The sequence below is a fragment of the Typopeltis vanoorti genome, chromosome 16 (genome assembly GCF_054136105.1).
Source record: "Typopeltis vanoorti isolate ZY-2024b chromosome 16, IOZ_Tvanoo_1.0, whole genome shotgun sequence".
Taxonomy (NCBI): Eukaryota; Metazoa; Arthropoda; class Arachnida; order Uropygi; family Thelyphonidae; genus Typopeltis; species Typopeltis vanoorti.
The window spans coordinates 111,130,159-111,152,591 of NC_143564.1; the positions used below are offsets into that span (position 1 = coordinate 111,130,159).

General features: G+C 35.2%; 1 protein-coding gene across 3 annotated transcripts in view; it reads right to left on the reverse strand.

Annotated features, from left to right (window-relative positions):
• Positions 1-22,433, reverse strand: part of LOC150098264 (spatacsin) — an 891,110-nt gene that overhangs the window by 117,456 nt on the left and 751,221 nt on the right. For 2 of the 3 annotated variants that reach the window (XM_090406151.1, XM_090406152.1), the window contains exons 34-35: positions 14,385-14,586; positions 7,272-7,436 (exon numbers count right to left, since the gene is read on the reverse strand). In XM_090406151.1, the coding sequence (XP_090262277.1) occupies positions 7,272-7,436; positions 14,385-14,586 (367 nt within the window). Of the gene's footprint in view, positions 1-7,271; positions 7,437-14,384; positions 14,587-22,433 lie in introns of those variants that run through there. The other variant, XM_090406153.1, reaches the window with a different exon arrangement.

A 22,433-nucleotide genomic window follows, 5' to 3' on the forward strand; every position in this document is an offset into this window, starting at 1 on the left:
TCTGAACTTTTTAATGTTCGCTACTCCAATGGTTTTCCTTTTCCAACTGCACAGATCAAGCAGGTACAGATGGTGAGATATTTGCTAGCACTAATGATCTTACACAAATTGTTCACTGGTTATTTTCCAGAACCAGTTGAATATTCCCAGAATACCAAATCTAAACCATTGGTCCAGATGATCTAAATCTCTTCCTCACTAATGGCCTTTCTTAGCATACTGTAGATGTAATTTCTTATTCCATAGAACAAAACTCACAAAGTCACTCTTATCCACATAAATGGGATGACTTTTATGACTTATATGCCTCATTCCTTGGAGGGATTATTGTTTTCTTCTGATTCAAACATCTGCACCGAATATATCACTGAAACATTTCTTACTGATATGGAAACATTTATTCTCCATTGGTGAGATGGATAGGAGGGTGGTTGACGGAGAGATATCAGAGAGTGGTTTACTCAGGAGTAGAGACCACAAGACGGCCTGTGACTAGTGGTGTGCCACAAGGATCTGTTCTTGGACCACTGCTGTTTAATTTGTTCATAAATGATATAGGAAAGGATCTGAGAGGAACAGTTCATTTGTTTGCGGATGATGCGAAGTTGGGTAGGGCAATAGTGAATGCAGATGACGTCAAAATTTTGCAGGATGATTTGGATAGATTGGAGGTCTGGGCTAAGGAGAATGGATGTCAATTTAATGTGGCAAAATGTAAGGTTATGCATTTTGGGGTGAAAAGATTGGCGGCAGTTTACTGCATTGGTGGAACCGTGCTCCAGGAAATTGATGAGGCACGAGATTTAGGAGTGTTGGTGGATAAGGAATTGAAATTTAGGGGACACATTGCAAAAGTGGCCAAATCAGCTCATCAAATCACTTGGTTGCTGAAGAATATGTTGACAAGCAGAGACAAGCAGATTATTGTTCCTCTGTATCGAGCCTTGATAAGACCCCATCTTGACTACTGTGCTCAGATTTGGTCACCTAGGTTTCTTCTTGATGGGGAGGAGGTGGAGAGGATCCAGAGGCGAGTGACCAAGATGATAGCAGGTCTGTGGAATGAACCGTATGAGAACAGGCTGAGGATTTGTGGGTTGCAAAAATTGGTTGATAGGCGGAGGAGGGGAGATATGATTGAGACATTCAAATTACTGAAGGGTTTCTATAAAATTAATTCAGAAGATATTTTTGAGAACAGGGTTGGTTGTGGGAGGACTAGGGGACATCCATGGAAACTGGGCAAAAGTGTGGTTAGTAAAGGTGTTAGAGCTGGGTTCTTTACTTTTAGAGTAGTGAATGAGTGAAATGCGCTCCCTGAGTCTGTGGTGGATGCAGTGACAGTGAATGAGTTTAAGGCGAGATATGATAGATACTGTATGAATGTTGAATAGTTGTGATGAATATGATTTGGGGTCTCCCTCGATGAGTCTAATGACTCCCTGGAGTTGCCCGTAATAATAGTAGTAATAGTAGTATTCTACTTTAAAGTCTTGCCTCGTATATAAGCCTTGGTTTTCCAAGATGCATGCCAAGGATCTACAAGAAAAGAATTGGGCATATTGCATTAACTTTCATCAATTATGCTAGGCTTGAAATAGTTGGAAACAAAGCAACAATTTGCTTGGATGAGGACGAGTCTCAATAGATTGCAGTAGTGGGTGCTCTTCTAAGCATACACCCAGATCCAGGCATCTGCAGATGATTTGGTGCCGGCACGTCACACCTAAATGGTGTGGCATAGAAAACAGAGGCTGCCTCAATGGTTCTGTTCTAGTGGCCTCATTGCCAGAGCGATTGCACTGTTGCCGTGCAATCGCTCTGGCAATGAGGCCACTAGAACAGAACCATTCAGGCAGCCTCTGCCTCTCTACGAAAGCAATTCCAGCTAGCACTGCTTTACAACATGCAAGTCACGAATGGTATCGTTGCAGTGGCTAGACAGGATTCTGACTTAGAGCCATCATCCTACATCAAGAACCTGAAGGCATTCATTCAGTTCTGGATGCATGAAAAGCATGGCATGACCATGCCTCTAGCCAACTATGGTCTCTTTAATATGGTCAGCCATAAACAGCAACAATGGAGTCCAACACCTTGCTAATGCCAGGTCAGGGTTGCCACGGATTCAGCCAGTCAAACCTGCACCTCTTTCTATTCCTTTATTAGTTTGCTAAGCACATGATCATTGTGTTTTTAAAGAGGCAAAAGGGAGGAAACTTACTTTGTGTCCAAATTGCAGTTATGCTTTGTGGTCTATTGCCAAAGTTATTATTGGCTGCATGTTTTGTCCACTTATCCTTCCAGTACTTATGCACTTGGAAGTTCCACTCTATCATTATCTACAAAAATAGATAATGATAGATAATTCCTGTTTTCACTACAATTATTGCATAGATGACAGTTTTTGTAAAAATGTCCTACCATTTCTAACCCATGACATTCAATACACCATTTGATTTTTGAACAGAAAGAGATCGGAAGAATTTTGTCCAAATAAATGAGATGGGTAAACATCTTTTGCATATCTCATTATTGCCAAATATTCTTTAGTTCTTTCTAAAGTAATGAAAAAAAACAAAACAAAAACATTAACACTATGTGCAACTTCTATGCTGTCTTGAATCCTCTCAGATAATAAACGATTACCAATACGGATTACATTACTGTCCATCAACAGGAGATCCTCTTGCTTAGGTTACATATGCCATAGAAAAGTGTGGATATTCTCAGTGCTGCACTTGGTATCTATAATACATCTGATGAGAATTTAGAACAAAGTTCTATTAAGTACATGCTTATTATATGGTCTGTTTTCAACTACATAATGAAATACTAAGGCAATTTATGTGAAGTAATCAGCCTCTATATACAAGTAGCCTAGTCATGAAGATACATCATCCACAAACTTTGTTTGCTTACACTTGATTTCTTGGCAAGTATAATTCATCTTACTCCTAGCCTTTACTGTCACAATTACATCATTTCTATAGCCTCCTCAGCTTCAAAAAAACTTGGTATCCTCTTTTTGCTTAAGATGTTACTTCATCTGTCCAGTTGCTTACTCTGCACAAATCTCAAATCAACCACCAACATTGGAATAGTGTCCTCACATTTGGGGTGCACCAACCCAAATGTAAGGATAAACCTGTTTAAAATTTCTTGATGATGTTCAGAGGAGAGCAGTTCAGTTGATTAATGACTGCTTTTTCATAGACTCTCTTCAGCCACTTCTCACTGATGGCCAGTTTTCACACTGTCACTTCTATAGGTATTTTCATGGATGTGAACTAGCATCCATTATGTTTCCCATTTCTGCTTAACCTATAGTAACATGGACAACAGCTACCCAACATTCTTTTATAGAAGATGAACTAGTCATACTCATTTATCTTGTGTTCTGCAGAACAGTCTTCCCTGTGAAGTATTCAAGCCTACAACCTCTAGATCTTAAAGTGCTGCAGGTTGTAGTCTTTCTTCTGCCACTAGGTTAGTACATGCCATTTCCACAAGACAATAGAGACATCCATAAAAAAGAGATAATGCAAAATTATCATAACTGATATTATTGTCTGAAATACACAGAGATAATAAATAACACAATACATAGAAAGAGATAATACATAACATCACACAGCTTAAAAAAAACTAATGAGAGTATTGATTTGGAAGAGGACAATGGAAATACCAAAAATTTATGCAATCTTGACAGTTCTACCAATCCAACCCAAACCAGTTGGTACAAAGGTTTTCTTTTAGCCTACAGCCTCCCCAAACAACTTCAAAATGGTGGATGTTCTAGGACAAAGTAACTAGAACATCCACTGATTAACATAGAGAACGCTAGCGCATTGTGCCTGAGGCTATCATCAGAAATCAAAGAATGGAACGATGGATTAACAGCAAGCTTTTGTGTAAAGATGGAAGTATTTATACTAAGACAGAAAATGCTAGCACAAAGACTTGGAAAAAAAAAAAAGAGTAATTTGTTCAACACTGCTTATGTAATGATGAAAACTTGGATGTTTGCAAATACAGCAAAACAGTAAAAATTATCTGTGGTAATTGGGGAGGGTGGGGGGTGCTAGAGCCCAGATAACTGAAAAGCATAATTCATCCAAATTAAGTTTTAGTGAGTTAAATACATAAAAATACCCTGAAAAATGTAAGATTAACATTCTTGTACTATATATAAATATAAAACTGATTTAAACTTATTTAGAAAGAAAGTCTGTGATTTTTGTGTTTTCTTTGTAGCATTATTTTTTGTTTTATTTTTCTTATATGTCCAAAAATTTGTAAAACTTTAATGTAATCAACATCATCTTGACTTTCCATGAATTTAAGTAATGTTTCTGCAGTTGTCAGGGCTTCATTACAACTTACTTTGTAAGCTGGTTGTAGTTCCTCATCGTCATCTTCATCGAGAGAAAGCTAGTTCTCTCGATGAAGATTGCCAGCCTGGTTGGCCTAGTGGCTAACGTATCCACTCTCCAGCCAAAGGCTGCAGGTTTGAATCCTGCCATGGGCATGGACATTTGTGATTCTCTGTGAAAATACTAGTGGTGGTGGATAGTGGTGGATGGCATTGGTGTAGATGATGAAGTTGCGGTTGGTGGAGACAGAGAGTTGTAGAGTAGATGACCTCTCTCAATGAGTCTTTGCACTCCCCAGAGGTGTTACATAATAATAATAAAAGATGAGGACCTATCATTTCCAATGAGAATGCTAATTCTTTAGACTTCTAGTTCCGCTAGAGGGATGATGCAATATTGTTGAAGTATGACGCAATGTTATTTAAAATAAGGAGTAACAACTTCTGATATTTTACAAATCCCCTAGATAATTGACATTTTACTGTATTTTGCTCCAAAAATTGATACCTAGTTTGGGTTCCTAAACAACATTTTACTAAGGAAGAGATTTGGTACTTCCAATGATCCTGAGACTGAAAGACAAGGTACAAAATTGCAATCACAGACCAAAAAAGTTCATTTCCAGAAATCATGTACCCAAAACTATGGTGATAATATTCTTCAAACACAAACGGATAAGCCACAAAGAATTTGTTCCAGAAGAAAGAGAAGTTGCCAGTGGTTGCTATTTAGAGATAAAGAAACATCTTTTAGTAAGAATCAACAATAAAGATTTCAGAATACACTAAGAAATAAATGCTGGTGTGTGTGTGTGTGTGTGTGTGTTTGTAACCAGATGTAGAATAGTATGATTAGTTGCATGACAATGCACTTGTTTGTACAGTTATCAAAGTGCAGAAAGGTCTGACTTACAAGTAGTGGTCAACTCCACTCTCCTTACTTTACTCTAGCAGACTTTTTTCTATTTTATAATTGAAGTTAAGATTAAAACAATGCCAATTTGCTAGTGTTTATAAGATTCAGAAGCATGTAACAGCAGAAGTAAATACCATCACAGTAGATGAGTAGTCTCTTTCCAAAGTTTGTATTAAGACTATGAATATGTATTTCTTATCCATGACGGCTTTTTTGAAATCCATCTAATTACTTTTTTTTCTCATGCTGTATATATAACAGATAATGAATTTATGTAAGTAAATGCAAACTTACTTTTCTATATTTGTTTTCAGCATAAGATCCGAGAGAAAAAAAAAAAAAGAAAGAAACTGGATACAATGAATTTAAATAAAACTATGTAGGACTATGTATCTAAAATCAAACTCTATCCCATTCAAGTAGTTTTATTATTATACCAAGTAATAAGTTACTTGACAAAACCTTCAAAATTAAGAAAGGTAAAATCAATTCATATGGAATGACTATTGAAAATTAATTAGAAAGTGCATGATGAATAAATGAAAAGCAGTGAAATCGAATGAAATTGACTTCAGGATGAAGAACTTGGATGTGGCTACAGTCCAAGACAGGAGGTTGTGGAAGAGACTCACCAAACAGCGACCCTACTTAAGTGGGAAAAGCTGCAGAAGAAGAAGTGAAATCGAATGAAAAATAGAAAATAAACATATCATACTTATTATATCTAGTGCTATAAGAGCAGGGCCTCTGTAGCTCTGGTAGTACCAGCAATTACTTTTGGATGGAAAGACCAGGGCTCAAATTTAAGCATCATATGGATACTACAGTTTTTTTTTTTTAAATCTAGAAACCCAAGATTTTTATCCTACAAACAAGAAAACCTACTAAAATTTCGTATTGGCAAGTCCCAGTCATTTATAAAAAATTCTTCGGATTTCTTAGACAAATTGAAAAATATTTCCATACAATCCACTGATTTTAAGGTGAGCTTTGATATAGAATCCTTATTTACCAATGTGCCTCTTAAGGAGACACTACAACTACTTTCTCAAACATTTCCACAAGATATGGTAAAACCATTCAACTTAGTAATGCATTCTGGATACTTTGTTTGTCAAAACAAGTTCTGCAGCCAAGTGATAAGAGCTAGATTTTCTCTCACATAACAGTGAGCGAGTGGAACAGATTGTCTATTGAATTGGTGAGTGCATCTTGAGTAAATGAGTTCAAGAGAACATATTCGTCCTCTTGAACTCATTTCAGGGAGTTGAGGACCCGATAAGTTGTCAACTCCCTGGAATGAGTGTATTCGGTGATCAATATATTCATTATTTGAGGCATCACATTTCAAAAAACAACATATTCTTTGAAGCCTGAAGATGACATCCTGAAGGTCAGCTTATACACTTGATAACCGTTACAGATATGCTATTATAATTTATTCTCTTTGTCTTATTTGATTTAGTAATTCATGTTCCATGTAATTTTTGGCTAAAACTTCTTCTTAAAGGGGGCTTCTATGGGTTAACTTGTGATAATTCAACAGTTTTTATATATATATTAAACAAAATAACAAAAAAAGATGATCAGAAATTATTCTACAAAATTATAATTCAGCTTGTATATGCCAAAATTAATCCAAATTTCTGCACAATATTCAGCATTCTTTGTTTTATAAAACTAACTGCATACTTTCCATTCTACCTTAAAATGATAATGCTATTTAAATTAGGCAATGGCCAATAAAATGAACATTAAAATTTGAAATTTTTATTTTTTTAAATAATGAAGAAATACACATTACAGCATGATTCTGATGATTATGTAGTTACTTAACAAGAAGGACAGAAAAAATATAACTACAGAGAACTATATATATTCTAGAAACTCAGCAAATTGCTAATTTCGTGGCACAGCAATGAAACTTGATAATTATAATGATAAAAGTGGATGCAAAAAGCTGCAAACATAATTACTCACTTGACTTTAGATCAGATGTCTCCAATTCTTCCATTTCATTATCAGCAGCATATAAAAATTTATTACCAAATAATGAGGGGTCATTACAGAGTCTGACAAAATTCTGAAAATCCTCTGTAGATGGAATATACAGCAAATCAACATTTCTATCAGGGTCTGCGTACTCTTGAAAAAATAAAAATATATACATAAAATAAACTAAAAACAGTAACATTTATTAAAATACTTTCTTATAAATGTTATATACAGTAGCTAATAATTTTGTGAGTTGGAAAGTAAGTTATGATTGACCAGAATTTTCGCTCCTGTTCTCCTCTATAGCAGGAGTGGCTTCTTGTGAGAATGGGTACTTGGGAGAAGGGGGACGACATCAGGTAACGCTGAGCCCATTGGAGTCTACAGGGGATAATGCTGGGTATAGAAACAATGGCATTTTTATGCTTTATACCAATTCCAGGAGTGTTCGGAATAAGGGAGAGGAATTGGTTGCACTGATAGCATCAGCCTGGCCAAAGTTTATTGGGATCACAGAGACGTGGTTGACAGAAGAGGATATAATAATAGGAATAGAAGTTGCTGGGAACAGCATTTTTCGGCAGGATAGGAAGAGAAAGTGTGGTGGTGGAGTACTGTTTATGAAAGTGATGACCTATGTCCAATAAGAGTGGAGACTTTGGAAGGCTGTGACACTAATGATTTTGAAAGCATATGGTGTGAGGTGAAGGTGGGCAAGACAGGATATTTAGTGGGGTGTTGCTACAGACCAAGGAGCACAGAGGGTGAGGACCAGGAGATGTTGAGACAGTTGAGTGTGGCAAGTGCAAGAAGAACGATTATTATGGGAGATTTTAACTACAGCAGTATAAATTGGAGAAAGGAAGATGCATGTAGCAATAAAGGAATGGAATTTCTAGAATTCTTGAGGGACAAATGTCTTAGGCAACATGTAACAGAGGGAACAAGAGGTTCAAGAGTTTTGGATTTGGTTATAGCATCAGAAGAGCTGATAATAACTGAGATGACATCTCTCCCACCAGTTGGAGAGAGTGATCATATGGTTTTGACTTGGAAAATGAATAGACATGCAGGAATATCAAAGAGATGGGAATGTATGTGGAATTATAAAGCAGGTGATTATAATAGTCTATATAGTAGTAGTAGGAGGAGAATTATAGTAGGAGGAGAAATGACACTGTGTGATAAAAATGGGAATAGAGTGACTGATGCAGAGGACAAAGTGGAATTGTTCAATGAACACTTTATTGGAGTATTTCATTCTGGAGGAGTCAATCTGAATACTAGAGAGATAGAGCAGGTTCAAGGTTTAGGTGCAGGAGGAGAGTGTGTTCCACATACTGACTACTCTGGATGTTAGTAAAGCTGTGGGACTGAATGGTATTTCATGGTATTTCACCACGAGTTTTGAGAGAATGTGCTAAGGAACTGACAGTGCCCATGGAATGGAAAGAAGGTAAGATAGTGCCATTGCATAAAGATGGTAGCAGACTGGAAGTGTCTAATTATCATCAGTAGTTAGTAAGCTCTTGGAGATTATTGGAGTCTATTAATCATCAGTAGTTAGTAAGCTCTTGGAGAAAGTAGTGAGAGACCATATACAGCATTGGGCAAATGAGGGTAATGTTATCTGTGAGAGTCAACATGAATTTGTGAAGGGGCACTCTTGTTTTAGCACTATGCTAGCCTTTTATGATAAAGTTACAAGAGCATTACATGAGGGAAAGGCATATACTGCCATTTTCCTAGACTTAGCAAAGGCATTCGACAGGGTACCACATGATAAGCTGATATTCAAGTTGCAGCACATGGGTCTGGATGTCAGATTGGTCAACTGGATTCAGGATTGGCTGTCTGATAGGTATCAGAGTTGTGTATGGTGGAGCAATATTAAAGAGGCAGAAGGTTACAAGTGGGGTTCCACAGGGCCCAGTATTGGGACCTATATTATTTAACCTTTATATCAATGACATTGTCTGTGGATTGCAAGGGGATATTTTTTGTTTGCGGATGATGCGAAGCTGGGAAGGATTATTAGTAATAGTGCAGATGTGCTAGCTCAGCAAGAGGACTTGCATAAGCTAGACAGATTGGCAAATGAATGGGGGTCAGTTTAATGCAGCAAAATGTAAGGTGTTGAGGTTTGGGATACATCGATGGGATGCTGCATACTCTATAGGAGGAGTTAAACTGGAGGAAGTAGGAGAGACAAGAGATCTGGGTTTGATGATTGATAGAAACCTGAAATTTAGGGGACATATTGCAAAGGTAGTGAAGGTAACACAGAGGATTGCTGCAATAATGAGAAGGACACTGACCTGCAGAGATATAAAATGGTTATCATTCCGTTGTATAAGAATCTGATCAGACCACACTTAGACTATTGTTCTCAGATCTGGTCCCAGGATTTGAAGGGGATAAATTAACTGTGGAAAGGGTACAAAGGCGGATAACAAAGATGGTGTCAGGACTGTACGATGTTAGTTATGAGGATCGGCTGAATGAGTATGGACTGCAAAGTTTGGTGGATAGAAGAAGGAGGGGTGATATGATTGAGACTTTTAAACTGTTGAGAGGTGGTTACAGGGTTGACACTGGGGAGTTTTTTCACTTGGTTGAACAGTGGGAAGGAGTCATGACAAGGGCCATCCCTGGCAAAAGGAAACTGTGAGAAAGAAGGTGAGGAGTGGCTTCTTTGCATGGAGGGTGGTTGAATCATGGAATGCATTGCCTGTTGGAGTGGTGAGAGCGAGAACGGTCAATGCATTTAAGGAATGGTATGATAGACTTTGTGTTTCCTAGGAGGGACCTCCCTCAATGAGTCTTTTGACTCCATGGAGGACTGAATAATAATAATATTTTAGCCTAGCATAATCAAATAAAAGTATGTGAATGAAATCTTCAAAAGTAACATATACACAGAGAGAAACTAATTTCACATCAAATTATTTTTATGAATCCCATAATTCATAGCACAACTATATTCACATTATATGTATTATATATATACATGCTGCTTGGAAAGTCAATGGATACCCCAATGGGTAAGGTGCATCGTGCCATGTGTTTGCAGGCAGTATAAATTGGGGGAATATGATGCTCCCAAATCAGTGTAAATGTGTCTGGGTGAAATGGCTGAAAGAAGGGAATTGATGGAATTTGAAAGAGGCATTGTTGCTTCTTTCAAAGATTCCATGTTGTAGGCCTATTCATTCAGCAAATTGTTGACAAGTTGGGCATCTCCAGGTCAACAATGAGTGATATCATACTGAGATGGAAGTGCAGGGAGTCAACTGCAAGTGCTACCCACAGCGTATGACCCACCATGCTCACCAAATGTGACTGTAGGATGCTATGAAGGATAAAATCACTTCTAAAATGAAAGCCATCTGACAGTAATTCAAAATGGCATTATTCTCAAATAATTATTTTTCCTTAACCTGAATGGATGAAATATTTATGTACTACCTCAGTGGACTTCAGTGTAAATATTTTATCGGAAAAAATTTCTCTGTTTCAGAAAATTAGCCATAAACACTTAGAATAAACTCTGTTGGCTTTACAGTTTTCTAAACAATTTATTCATCAAATCAGTTCTTTTTTCTGTCTGAAGGGGTTTCTTCCTATTCTGCAGGAAGAAACTATATTCAGATGTACGTCGCAGAATTGATACCTTCTACAATGGGGCATAGTGGGGTGTTCTCTTTATAGATTTTAGGAACACCATATATGCAAGGAATTAATGGATGGAAAAAGTGTAGAGATAAGCAAACATTTCGGGATAATTCAGTGGTTGTTTTTAATAAGTTGTTTGTAAAATTTTGAAGTTCACGAGTTGGGTCTCTCTCGAGTATTGAGTAGGTATCATCTTGTAGTAATTCAAGCATTTTATTCTGGTAATCTTCAGAGTTGAGGATGACTGTTGCATTGTCTTTATCTGCAGGAAGGATAATTATATCTCTGTTGTTTTTAAACTTTTAATAACTTTGTGTTCGGTTAAAGTAATGTTATCTGCAGGTGGTTTTGTGTTATTGATAATAAAGATTAATTCAATACATAGTAGTTTTGCATCCAACGTACAACCTTTCAAAATATCTTGCCAAATACCTCAAAAGTTTTTCAGGCAAGTCACCATCCTTTATCAAGAACTCAACATCAAGGATATAACAGTTAATGAAGATGAAATCATGGCTAGCTTGGACATAACTTCTCTGTTCACTAATGTCCCAACAGATGAAGTCCTAACATTACTCAAGGACAAGTTATCCAAAAAAATGTTAGCCTTGCTTACACATTGCATCAAGTCCGGTTACTTCAGATTTCAAGATACTATATACAAACAAAATCACAGACTGGCTATGGGTAATCCTTTATCCCCTGTACTTGCAAATATTTACTTAGAGGATTTTGAAACCAAGGCTATCTCTTCCTTTATTTTAACACCTAAAGTTTGGAAATGCTATGTAGATGATGTCTTCATTATTTGGAGCCATGGACATGATTCCCTTACAGTTTTCCTCGAACGTCTCAATAGCTGACATCATAGTATTAAGTTTACTGCCAAGCTTGAAATGGATAAGTCCCTGCCTTTTCTTGATGTCAAACTGACTCGCTCTTCTGGTAAACTCAAAATATCGATATATAGAAAAACCCACACATACCAACAGATATCTGCATAGTCAGTCCCATCACTTCCCTCCTCATAAGCTTGGAATAATTTCCGCCTTGGGACATAGAGCCCATTCTCTTCTGGATGACCAAAATGAACTTCTTATAGAAATAAATCATCTCAAAACTTCTTTCAAAGTTAATGGATATTCCAAGAGAATCATTGAAAGATTCCTTCTTAATCCTCCTAGACATCATTCAGAAGAAACAAGTAGATTCAAAGGCAATATATCTATTCCTTACATAAGTACAGTTTCACATAAATTAGCAAAAGTTCTAAGAAAATACAATGTCAGAACCTTGTTCACTCCACTTACAAAGATCCGTTTCTTAATAAGCCACCATAAACCTTGTCATCATCATCTCAAATACCCTGATGTATATAAAACATTGTGTGATTGCAATATTCCTTATTTTGGGCAGACAGACAAATCTGTTGAATTGCGTATGGAAGAACACATGAGGGACATTACTTACAAGAGACAGCGAGCCAGTGCATTATCAAGTCATATCCTTTTCTCGGCTAACCCTAATGATGAAAGCCAAAGTCACAAAGTCTGCTGGGAAAAATCTACTCACATCTTCCGTTGCAATGATGAACTAGAGAGAAAAATCATGGAATCTAGGGAAATCATCTTCAATCCTGTTCATCTAAATAATAACTTGAGCTACAACCTCCCAGATAGTCATTCAGCTGTAATCATGTACTGGCGTTCACGAGATGCTACTAGCATGTACTTTCCCAACAATACAACAAACGAAAGAACAGCTTTAAATACAACCACAACGATTTAATGTCAATTATGTATAGAGACTCTCTATGATGTTCACAGTTTATTTAAGCTTCAGGTTTTAGTGTTTTTTCTTTCTTTTATAATGTCACCTGATGAAGGCTGTTACAATCCGAAACTAGTCTTGTTTTTATATTAAAACCTTTTTACTCAAATCTCGGTTCTAGTCATTCAATTCTTTAAAAAAAAAAAAAAATAATAAATAAATAAATAAAAAAAAAAAAAAAAAAAAATATATATATATACAGGGTGTTCGGGATAAATTTGACAGTTTCGTAAGGAAAAAGAAAATCTTCTTTGTATCTATTAAATTTAATGAATTGACAAAAAAACATTACAGGCAGAGTTAATTACAATACTATCAACGAGATTTACTCAAAATAACCACCATTAGCATCGATCACAGCTTCAATTCTGCTTCGGAACCTCGAACAAGCTGATGCTACAGTCTTCCTGGGAAGGGCCGCAAAAACTGTTTTAATTTTATCCATTAACTGGGCTTTTGTATTACTGGAAGTGCGATTGGTGTCTTTTTCAACTGCGCCCCATACAAAATAATCCATGGGGTTAAGGTCTGGGGAGTTTGGAGGCCAAACATTTGGACTGGTGAAGTCGTAGAAATTTTCAGACAACCATTTTTGACTTTTCCCAGAGGTGTGGCAAGGGGCCGAATCCTGCTGCCATACATACGGCCTACCATTGGCTACCCTTGTTATCCAGGGCTTGACTACAGTTAGCAACTCCACGAACAAAGCCCGAATTCCAATGCCAGGGTTCTTCAACACCTGTTCCTGCAGATTTGCGAGGAATTCTGCTGTACGAACGCAATCAGATCGTCTGCTAGGGATCTTTCTTCTTGCTACATCCTTGTAGTCAGCATTGCAAGTCTCTAGTTCATGCCTGATTGTTTTTACTGTATTCAGGGAGCATTGGGCAGCAGTCGTAATATCCTTATTTTGATGGCGGGCACGAATCATCATGATACAAGTTATTCTCTTCCATGATTCAGGTGGGTTCCAGCTATCCATCCTTTCTGACATCTTGTATATGAATGAAGAAGGGTCCAAACTTTTAAATGAAGAGACGTGTGTGTTAATACATGTAACTTACGGAAAAATATAATTAATTATAAATATGTCAAATTTATCCCGAACACCCTGTATATATATATATATATATATATATATATATATAAAGAGCAACAAAGACATGATATTACCTCTGCATACTTCAAACCTGGAACACAAGTTTGAAGTATGGAGAGGGGAAGAGAGAATATTACCAGAACTAGACACGTCATTGGTATTCTGACAAAAAAAAAAAAATCAAATGAGATATATAATGTACTTTTGGAATAGGCAGGTGATTAGCTTAGCTTGTCAGCTCTGTTTTTGTCTATAGTAATGCCACAATAAAACTTAATATGAAACAAAAAAACAAACAAACAAATAAAAAAAAGCATCTAAACCAAGCTAATAAATTTACTTCTTAATTTAAATAAATTACACAATTCATATTAAAATAAAAACATCATTATTCTTTTCCTTGAATGGACAAGAATTTAACATTATTATTTATATATTTCATGTATACAATAAACACTTTTCTATAATTCAAATTTTGCTCAAAACATATTCACCTGAAGTCTTGTGGAACACTTGAAGTGATGTAATCACTTGTTCAGAGAGGAAGCTAATGACATCATCATTTTTCAGCCCATATGTATAAATTAAATTTTTAGCCAATGAAAATCTATCTGGGAAATTAACTGATAGTATACTTCTTAACAGCACAAAAGGATCATCAACAGAACTAACTTTATCAAATGACCATCTCAGTATCTAAAGTTAAAAAATATGATGGAAGTATATACAAAAAAGCATGTTATTCTGAATTTTTTATGTAATCCTTAAAGGAAAAAAAAAACATGAATTTCAATATATATAATTCATACTTAAAAAGTTAATTCTCTTACTATTATAAGATTGGACTCAAATGGATCCAAATAAGAAAGGAAAGTCAATTTTTCATTGTGCAAATATTAAAGTACTTGGCATATGCATATATTTGAAGCTTTTAGGTAGAGTACATATAGCATACTATGTAGCTTATTTGTTCAGCTGCTAAAGTTTTAACACTCAGTAAATGTGTCAGAGTATAACAGATCAATGTGAAATATCACAAAAATTCAGGAAATATGCATAATTCATTCATGGGTATTTATTTGGATTTTGGTTTGCATAGCACTTTTTTATTATCATCATCCTAATGACAGACATGAAAATGTAGATTTTATGGTGTATAATAACATCTTGCCATGTGTTAAAAACTTCAACATACCAGTAAATTATTGACTCTGTTATATCTATATTTCTGATCAGCTATTTGATGTTGCAATTATCAATGCTTATGCACCAATAGAAGATAAGGATGATGATTAAAGATAAATTTTATGAGGAACTAAAAATGATATACGATTCTTTATCTAGTCATTGTATAAAACTAGTTATGGGTAACTTTAATTTTAAAATAAGAAAAGAAACAAGATATAGACCAACATTCAACAAAAATAGTCTGCATGAAATATTAATAGAAACAGAAATATTAACTGATACAATATCGAATAATGTCAGGATATAAACACACAAAGGCAATATGCAGAAAAGATAAAGCAGGAAATACAATATTCAAATCTGAGAAAAATATAGAAAATAAATGGACTGAAATCAAAAATATTATTACTCACTGTGCAGAAGAAATCCTTTGGTTCACAAACAACAGAAAGAAAAACAAATTGTTCAATAATGTATGTAAAAAGGCTATAAAGAAAAGTAATAAGGTTTAAAATGCCACAGGATCCATCACCTCACCAGAAAATACCGAGAATTATAGGACCCACAGAAGTTTAACTAGTAAAATACTGTGTTGAGGCTGGAAGAGAAAAAAATAATTGAAGAAATTTAAAATAATACAAATAACTAAAAGAGGCTCTTCAGATGGAGTGGGATACTTAAAAGAGGATATAAACCACAACCTCAAATACTTACTAACCACCAAGGAGATTTAACTACCTGGGAAAAAGAAACTGTTGAGGAATTCAGGCAATATTTTATGACTCTACTAAAGTCATCACCACTATCAGATGGAAATCTTACAACACAAGTACAATGTTTAGAAGAAAATGTTGAACAACCCACAATTGAGGAGTCATCTCTGATTGAAGTTGAGAATATTAATACAGCACTAAAAATAATAAGGCAGATGGTGAAAATAAAATTACAGCAGAACTTCTAAAAATTGGAGGAACACCATTAACAACAAAGATTTATGAACTCATCAAGCTGATATGACAAAAAGAGATCCCAGTTTATTGGAATACAGCCATACTGTGTCCTATTTTTTAAAAAAGGAGACACTATGATGACCAATAACTATATAGATATCTCTACTCAGGACACTTGTTACAAAATATTGTCTACACTGATCTGGAAAAGAATTAACGTGTATGTTAATTGGAAAAGTTTATGGAAACTTATGGAAACAAACATTATGGAAAAGTTTGCAAACTTCTAAAAATTGGAGGAACACCATTAACAACAAAGATTTATGAACTCATCAAGCTGATATGACAAAAAAGAGATCCCAGTATAGTGGAATACAGCCATACTGTGTCCTATTTTTTAAAAAAGGAGACACTATGATGACCAATAACCATATACATATCTCTACTCAGGACACTTGTTACAAAATATTGTCTACACTGATCTGGAAAAGAATTAACGGTATTTTTTCCAATTATGTTAATTGGAAAAGTTTATGGAAACAAACAATATGGAAAAGTTTGCAAGGGAAAGTACACAACTGATTATATTTTCATGCTCTCAATACATTATGAATTTGATAAAGCATTACAACTGGTATTTGTGAACTATTAACAAACATATGTGGAAAAGATACAAAGACGGATGATAAAGATGGTCTCAGGACTGTACAAGGATAGTTATGAGAATCGGCTGAGGGAATGTGGACTACAGAGTTTGGCAGATAGAAGAAGGAGAGGTGATATGATTGAGACTTTTAAACTGTTGAGAGGTGGTTACAGGGTTGACACTGGGGAGTTCTTTCACTTGGTTGAACAGTGGGAAGGAGTCATGACAAGAGGCCATCTCTGGAAGTTACGAAAGGAAACTGTGAGCAAGCGGGTGAGGAGTGGTTTCTTTGCATGGAAGGTGGTTGAGCCGTGGAATGCATTGCCTGATAGAGTGGTGAGGGCGAGAATGGTCAATGAGTTTAAGGAGTGGTATGATAGACTTTGTGTTTCTTAGGGGGGAACCTCCCCTCGATGAGTCTTGACAGACTTTATGTTCTTAGGAAGGACCTCCCACGATGAGTCTTTTGACTCCATGGAGGCCTGAATAATAATAATAATAATATAACAGCATACATCGAAATGCATTATGATATGCAATGACAATTTTCAGAATACCAGAAAAGAATATTATAAGACTTTGTAATCACTGCATCGTCTGCAAGGCACAAACGTATCTATTCCTCCAGGAACATTCATCAAGTTTTGAAATAAAATCTGGAATCCACAAAGTGGATGGTCTCTCATCAACCCTGTTCAATCTAACATTAGAAAAATGTCATTATACACATAAATGAACAAAAAAAGGATGGAAATAATGGGAACAATATCCTGTTGGCTTATGCTGATGGCACAGTTATGCTTGGATGCTCTTGTCAGGATGGTATACAAACTGAATTAATATAATCAAGGCTTATGGATCTAAATATATGTGCATTTCAAGGACATATCAAGACCGATTCAACTTGATTATTAATAATTATATCTTTGGGCAGGTGGATAATTTTAACTGTCGAGGAGTCAACATTAACAGCAAAAATGATATGCATCAAGAAATAGAGGAGGAAACTGTGAAGGCCAATCATGGATATTTTATGATTTTACAACTTCTGAAGTCCAGAATATTATCGAGAAATCCACAGAAAACCTCTGTTAAGCAATCTATGATTTATGATTAACACAAAGTTGTGAAACATGGTCAACAACAAGGAGATAATAGATAACTTATCGCATTTGAAAGTTTAAAAAGCACTGAGAAAAAATTTTGGATTATCTTACAATCAAAATATTGAACTGTACAAACAAAGACATAACGAGGAACTATGGCATCTATTTCAAAGACACAACATCCTATCACTTATCAATAAGAGAACTGAATGGTCTGGTTGTGTTTGGAAGCAGATGACCAGTTAATCAAATAAGTACTTACAAATAATATTTACAAGAAAAGACTCAGAGGAATACGATGGGTCATATTCAATGATGGATGTAGTAATGGAAGACTTAAGATAGATGGATGAATACTTTACACTAGATGCAGCTATGACAGAGAGAGATACCCAGTGATGGAAGCATTAGATCTAAATGGTATATTAAACTGTTGAAGATCATTGTCATTTTCTCATGTATATCTAAATGTGATATAAGATACAACTAACACAATTCTTATTTCATTAGCAGCTACCAATTACATCAACATTTTTGTGATCTGGTCTTTTATTTGATCAGCTGTTATACTACTACCTTCTGAAGCATTTCTAAATGCAGTGACTAATATACATCTTGGTTATCTAAAATGTTTGTTTTGCTAATTGCCATCATGCACTCTCTTTATGTGACCATATCATCTTAAAATAATTCTACTTAAATGTATCTGAATATTAAAAATGTCATGTTCTGTTCTTTATAGATATCTGTTTTTAAGAAGGCTCTACAATTGATGTCATCTGCTCACCTCATTAATTTCCTTCAGAATTCTTGTACCTCAGTGTTTGATGAACTGCTTTATTAATAATCAGAAATATTGATGCTGCTGAGATGAAGAAGACTACAACCCGTAATACACTTCTAAATAATAATAATAATTATTATTATTTAAGAAGACCTCGAAGGAGTCAAGGACTCATCAAGGGAGGCTATACATCACTGAAATGAGCTGTTATACTTTCTCTTAAACTAATTCACACTAGATGCACTCACCATTTAAAGACTTAAAAAAAACTGTTGAACTCACTTCTAATATCTTCATTTTTAATATGATCTTTTAAACAAATAACTGTTTATTATCAGACTACCTTTAGTGCAAATGGTTATAATGTAAAAACTATCAAAAAAAAAAATAATCAATAGTATGACCATCATCCTAATCCTCCTCAAGAAGAAACTACCAAAATTTGTATTCCATATATTATGGGATTTTCTGAAAACACAGCAAGATTACTTCGTCAGATTAATGTACAAGTGGCTTTCTGTCCAGTTCACAAACTTAATACATTCCTTATCTCACCAAAAGACAAATGTCTTCCTCTATCTTATCCTGGAATTTACAGAATCCCCTGTCTTGTGGCTTATGTTTTTATGGACAAACTGGTCAACCTGCACAATTCATCTGGAAAAACATCAGGAATACATTTCGTTTAACGAACCCAACAAATCCAGTTTAGCAAACTACACTTTATCTACAAAACACGGAATTCAGTGGAACAAAACCAAAGTGTTACACAAAACTTACTTTCTTCCAGAAAAACTCTATACAGAAAGCTGTGAAGCACACATTCACAACTTGAATCTGAACAAAAACAATTGCCTAAAACTTCTTCAATTTTGAGAAGTTATATAACCAATACTCATCATTCATGTGTTCCATAATTGTAGAATACTGTTTATAATTTAAAATTAATTAACTAAATCAATTTATTGTAATTAATTTTGAATATCTATTAATGCAGATGGAGCTATTCTCCTGCAGCCAATATTGCACATAATATCACATGCTTTCAATTAAATTGTTCATTTTTCGAGTTTTCATATATCTATTGACAATGGCTATGAAATTTAGCCAAAAAATTTTACAATAAAAATATTAAACATGTAAAAAGTGTTTCTGGTATTAATATTCTATAATGAATCTTTATCTTTAGTTTTTCATGTCACCTTTATCATATATGATTCCTTTTACACTACTCTTTCCTCCATTTCTAAGCATTTCAATAGCCTCCAGAATATTTCGATACCTTCCTGATATTTATTCTCTATGTTCATACCAAACTCTGTTCAATTTTTGTTTAGCTAGTTTTAAAACATCATTTCACTTATTTACATTTTTCTCTGTATTCTCTAAGAGCACAAGCTGATTTACTTGCTAGGAACATTCAACATGCTTTTCTTTTCCTTCACAGCCTCTTTAACTTTCTGAGTCCACTACGGGGTTCTGACGTTTTATCCTTCCAGACAACCTTAGCACATGCTTCTCTGGCTGAATCAATCAATGTTTTCTTTAAGGTTTGCCAGTTTTTACTTGAATCTCCAAGGTTTGGTTTCTTGCTTTCAAATTATTTCATTTTCTCTCAAATAATGCTTGTGTATTTTAGTCTACCATATGTATTCTAGTTCACCTCTGATTTGTTTTAGAACTTTCTTACATGCTCTTCTTTTCAACAAGAAGTTAAATTTTATCTTTCTCTACACTAAATAGTGATCACTTCCAATTTGAAATTATCTGTACACTCTTGTGTTGTGTCCTGAAAAAGAAAGGAAACATTGCTACTAACAATAACACAGCCAATGAGACTTAATTCTTGCATCTTCTCTCCATGTGAATTTGTGCACATTTTTATGTTGGAACATGGTGTCAAGTAATAATTAGTCTATTTCCTGAACAGAAATCCAAAGTTATTTACCATTATTACTAGCTTTGCTCTTTTCTCCAAATTTTCCCAAAATATTTCCATTTCTCTGGTAATAATTTTGCTATTTAGATCTCCAACAAGGACCAACTTTTCCTTTTTAATTATGTCAACTGTTTTCTCTAGTGCCTTGAAAAACTTTTACACTTCTTCCTTAGCAGAACCTTCTGTGGGACCATAGGCACAAATAAATCTTATTATCCAGTCCCCATTCTGATATTTGTCCACATCAATCTACTTGATACTGCCTACCATTCAAAAAGATTATTGTTGTATTTAGTGCTGGATACTATAACTGCTACTCCTTTTCCCTGATCATTACCTTCTGAATATAATATCTTGTATTTGTTCCTTAGAAAGATCTCACCTATTTTTGTGTTCTTTGTATCAGTAACACCTATTATATCAATCTGGTACTTATCTAGTTTTCCACTAGTTCCATTTCTTTTCCATTAATGCTTCTTAAGCTTGTTTAATATATTAACCGATTTAAATATACCAAACTAACTTTTACAATCCATTCAAGAAATAAAATAGCAGTTAAATTAGCTACATCAGAAGGTGATTTACAAAGATCATTAAATGATATCTCAAAGCAATATAATATGACAATATCCAAAGAAAAAACAAAAATAATGGCATTCAAAACCCAATAAGAAGTAAAATAGTGACAGATAATAAAATATTAGAACAAGATGAGTCTTTTGACTCCATGGAGGCCTGAATAATAATAATAATAATAAAGTAAATACTTTCAAATACTTGGGATGTGATTTATTATACGAAGAAGAAAAAAACATAGACACTAAAATATCAAAGTTCGTCAAAGTCAATGGCATAATAAATAATATATTTAAGCCAACCATTGTACAAAAACACACCTTTTTTTTTTATTTCGTATCCAAACACAAGTGGTACAACATGATTTTCAACAAATTAGGATACATTACAAGCTTAAATTTGGTAGGTGAATTATACCGAGAAATAATAATTAAATATGAAAAAAAGGAAAGAGCCCGTGTAGCTCAGTGGATGTGGCGTTTGCACACCACCGCACTTGGCCGCACGAAGGAAGACTTCATTTCGAGTCTAGTCGGCGACTAGAGGAAATTTTTCTAAGCCTTTTTTCGACCGGTTCCCGAGTTAGTCGATCTCTGGCATGGGCAAGCAGGTTTTTCCTCCCGGAAACTCGGGTTTTTCGTCCTGTAAACTCAAGAAAATCGACCGTAGAACCCACATTATTTCAGACATTAAATATATTGTGTTAGGGTTAGGGACCACGAGATGGCGGCACATTTGAGCCATCTCTCTTCACTGCGTACCGCATAATTAGTGATAGCTTTGGGCCATCTGTCTCTGATTGGGTACCAGTGGAGATTGAACTGCCCACTCAGTCTCCAAAAGTTAGATAGGGCTAAATGGCCTCGCCTACTTCTGTATACGGGAATAAAAAGGCGTTAGCTGATTTTTATTTTTTTATTTTTTTTATGAAAAAAAGGAAACTTATATATGAGGTGGTATCAAAAAGTTTTGAAACTAGGTTTGTAACACGCCTACAGATGGTAGCATGCAGAGTCACAGGAAGCCCCTACTATCATAAGTCAGTGTGCCAAAAGACATCGTCCTGTGTACATCGGGAGCTGTGCAACTGATGCTATTCTGACCACCAGAGTTACCACATCTGCGATTTCATCATGGACAGCAAGTTAGAACAAAGAGCAAATGTGAAATTCTGCATGAAGCTGCCACAGAGACGTTTGACATGATTCGGCAAGTTTACGGCGATGCTGCAATGAGTCGTTCAAGGTGTTTTGAGTGGCACACATGCTTCAAGAGCGGAAGAACATCACTGGAAGACGATAAGAGATCAGGAAGACCTTCAACAAGCTCAACCCCCAAAAATGTCGAAACCATT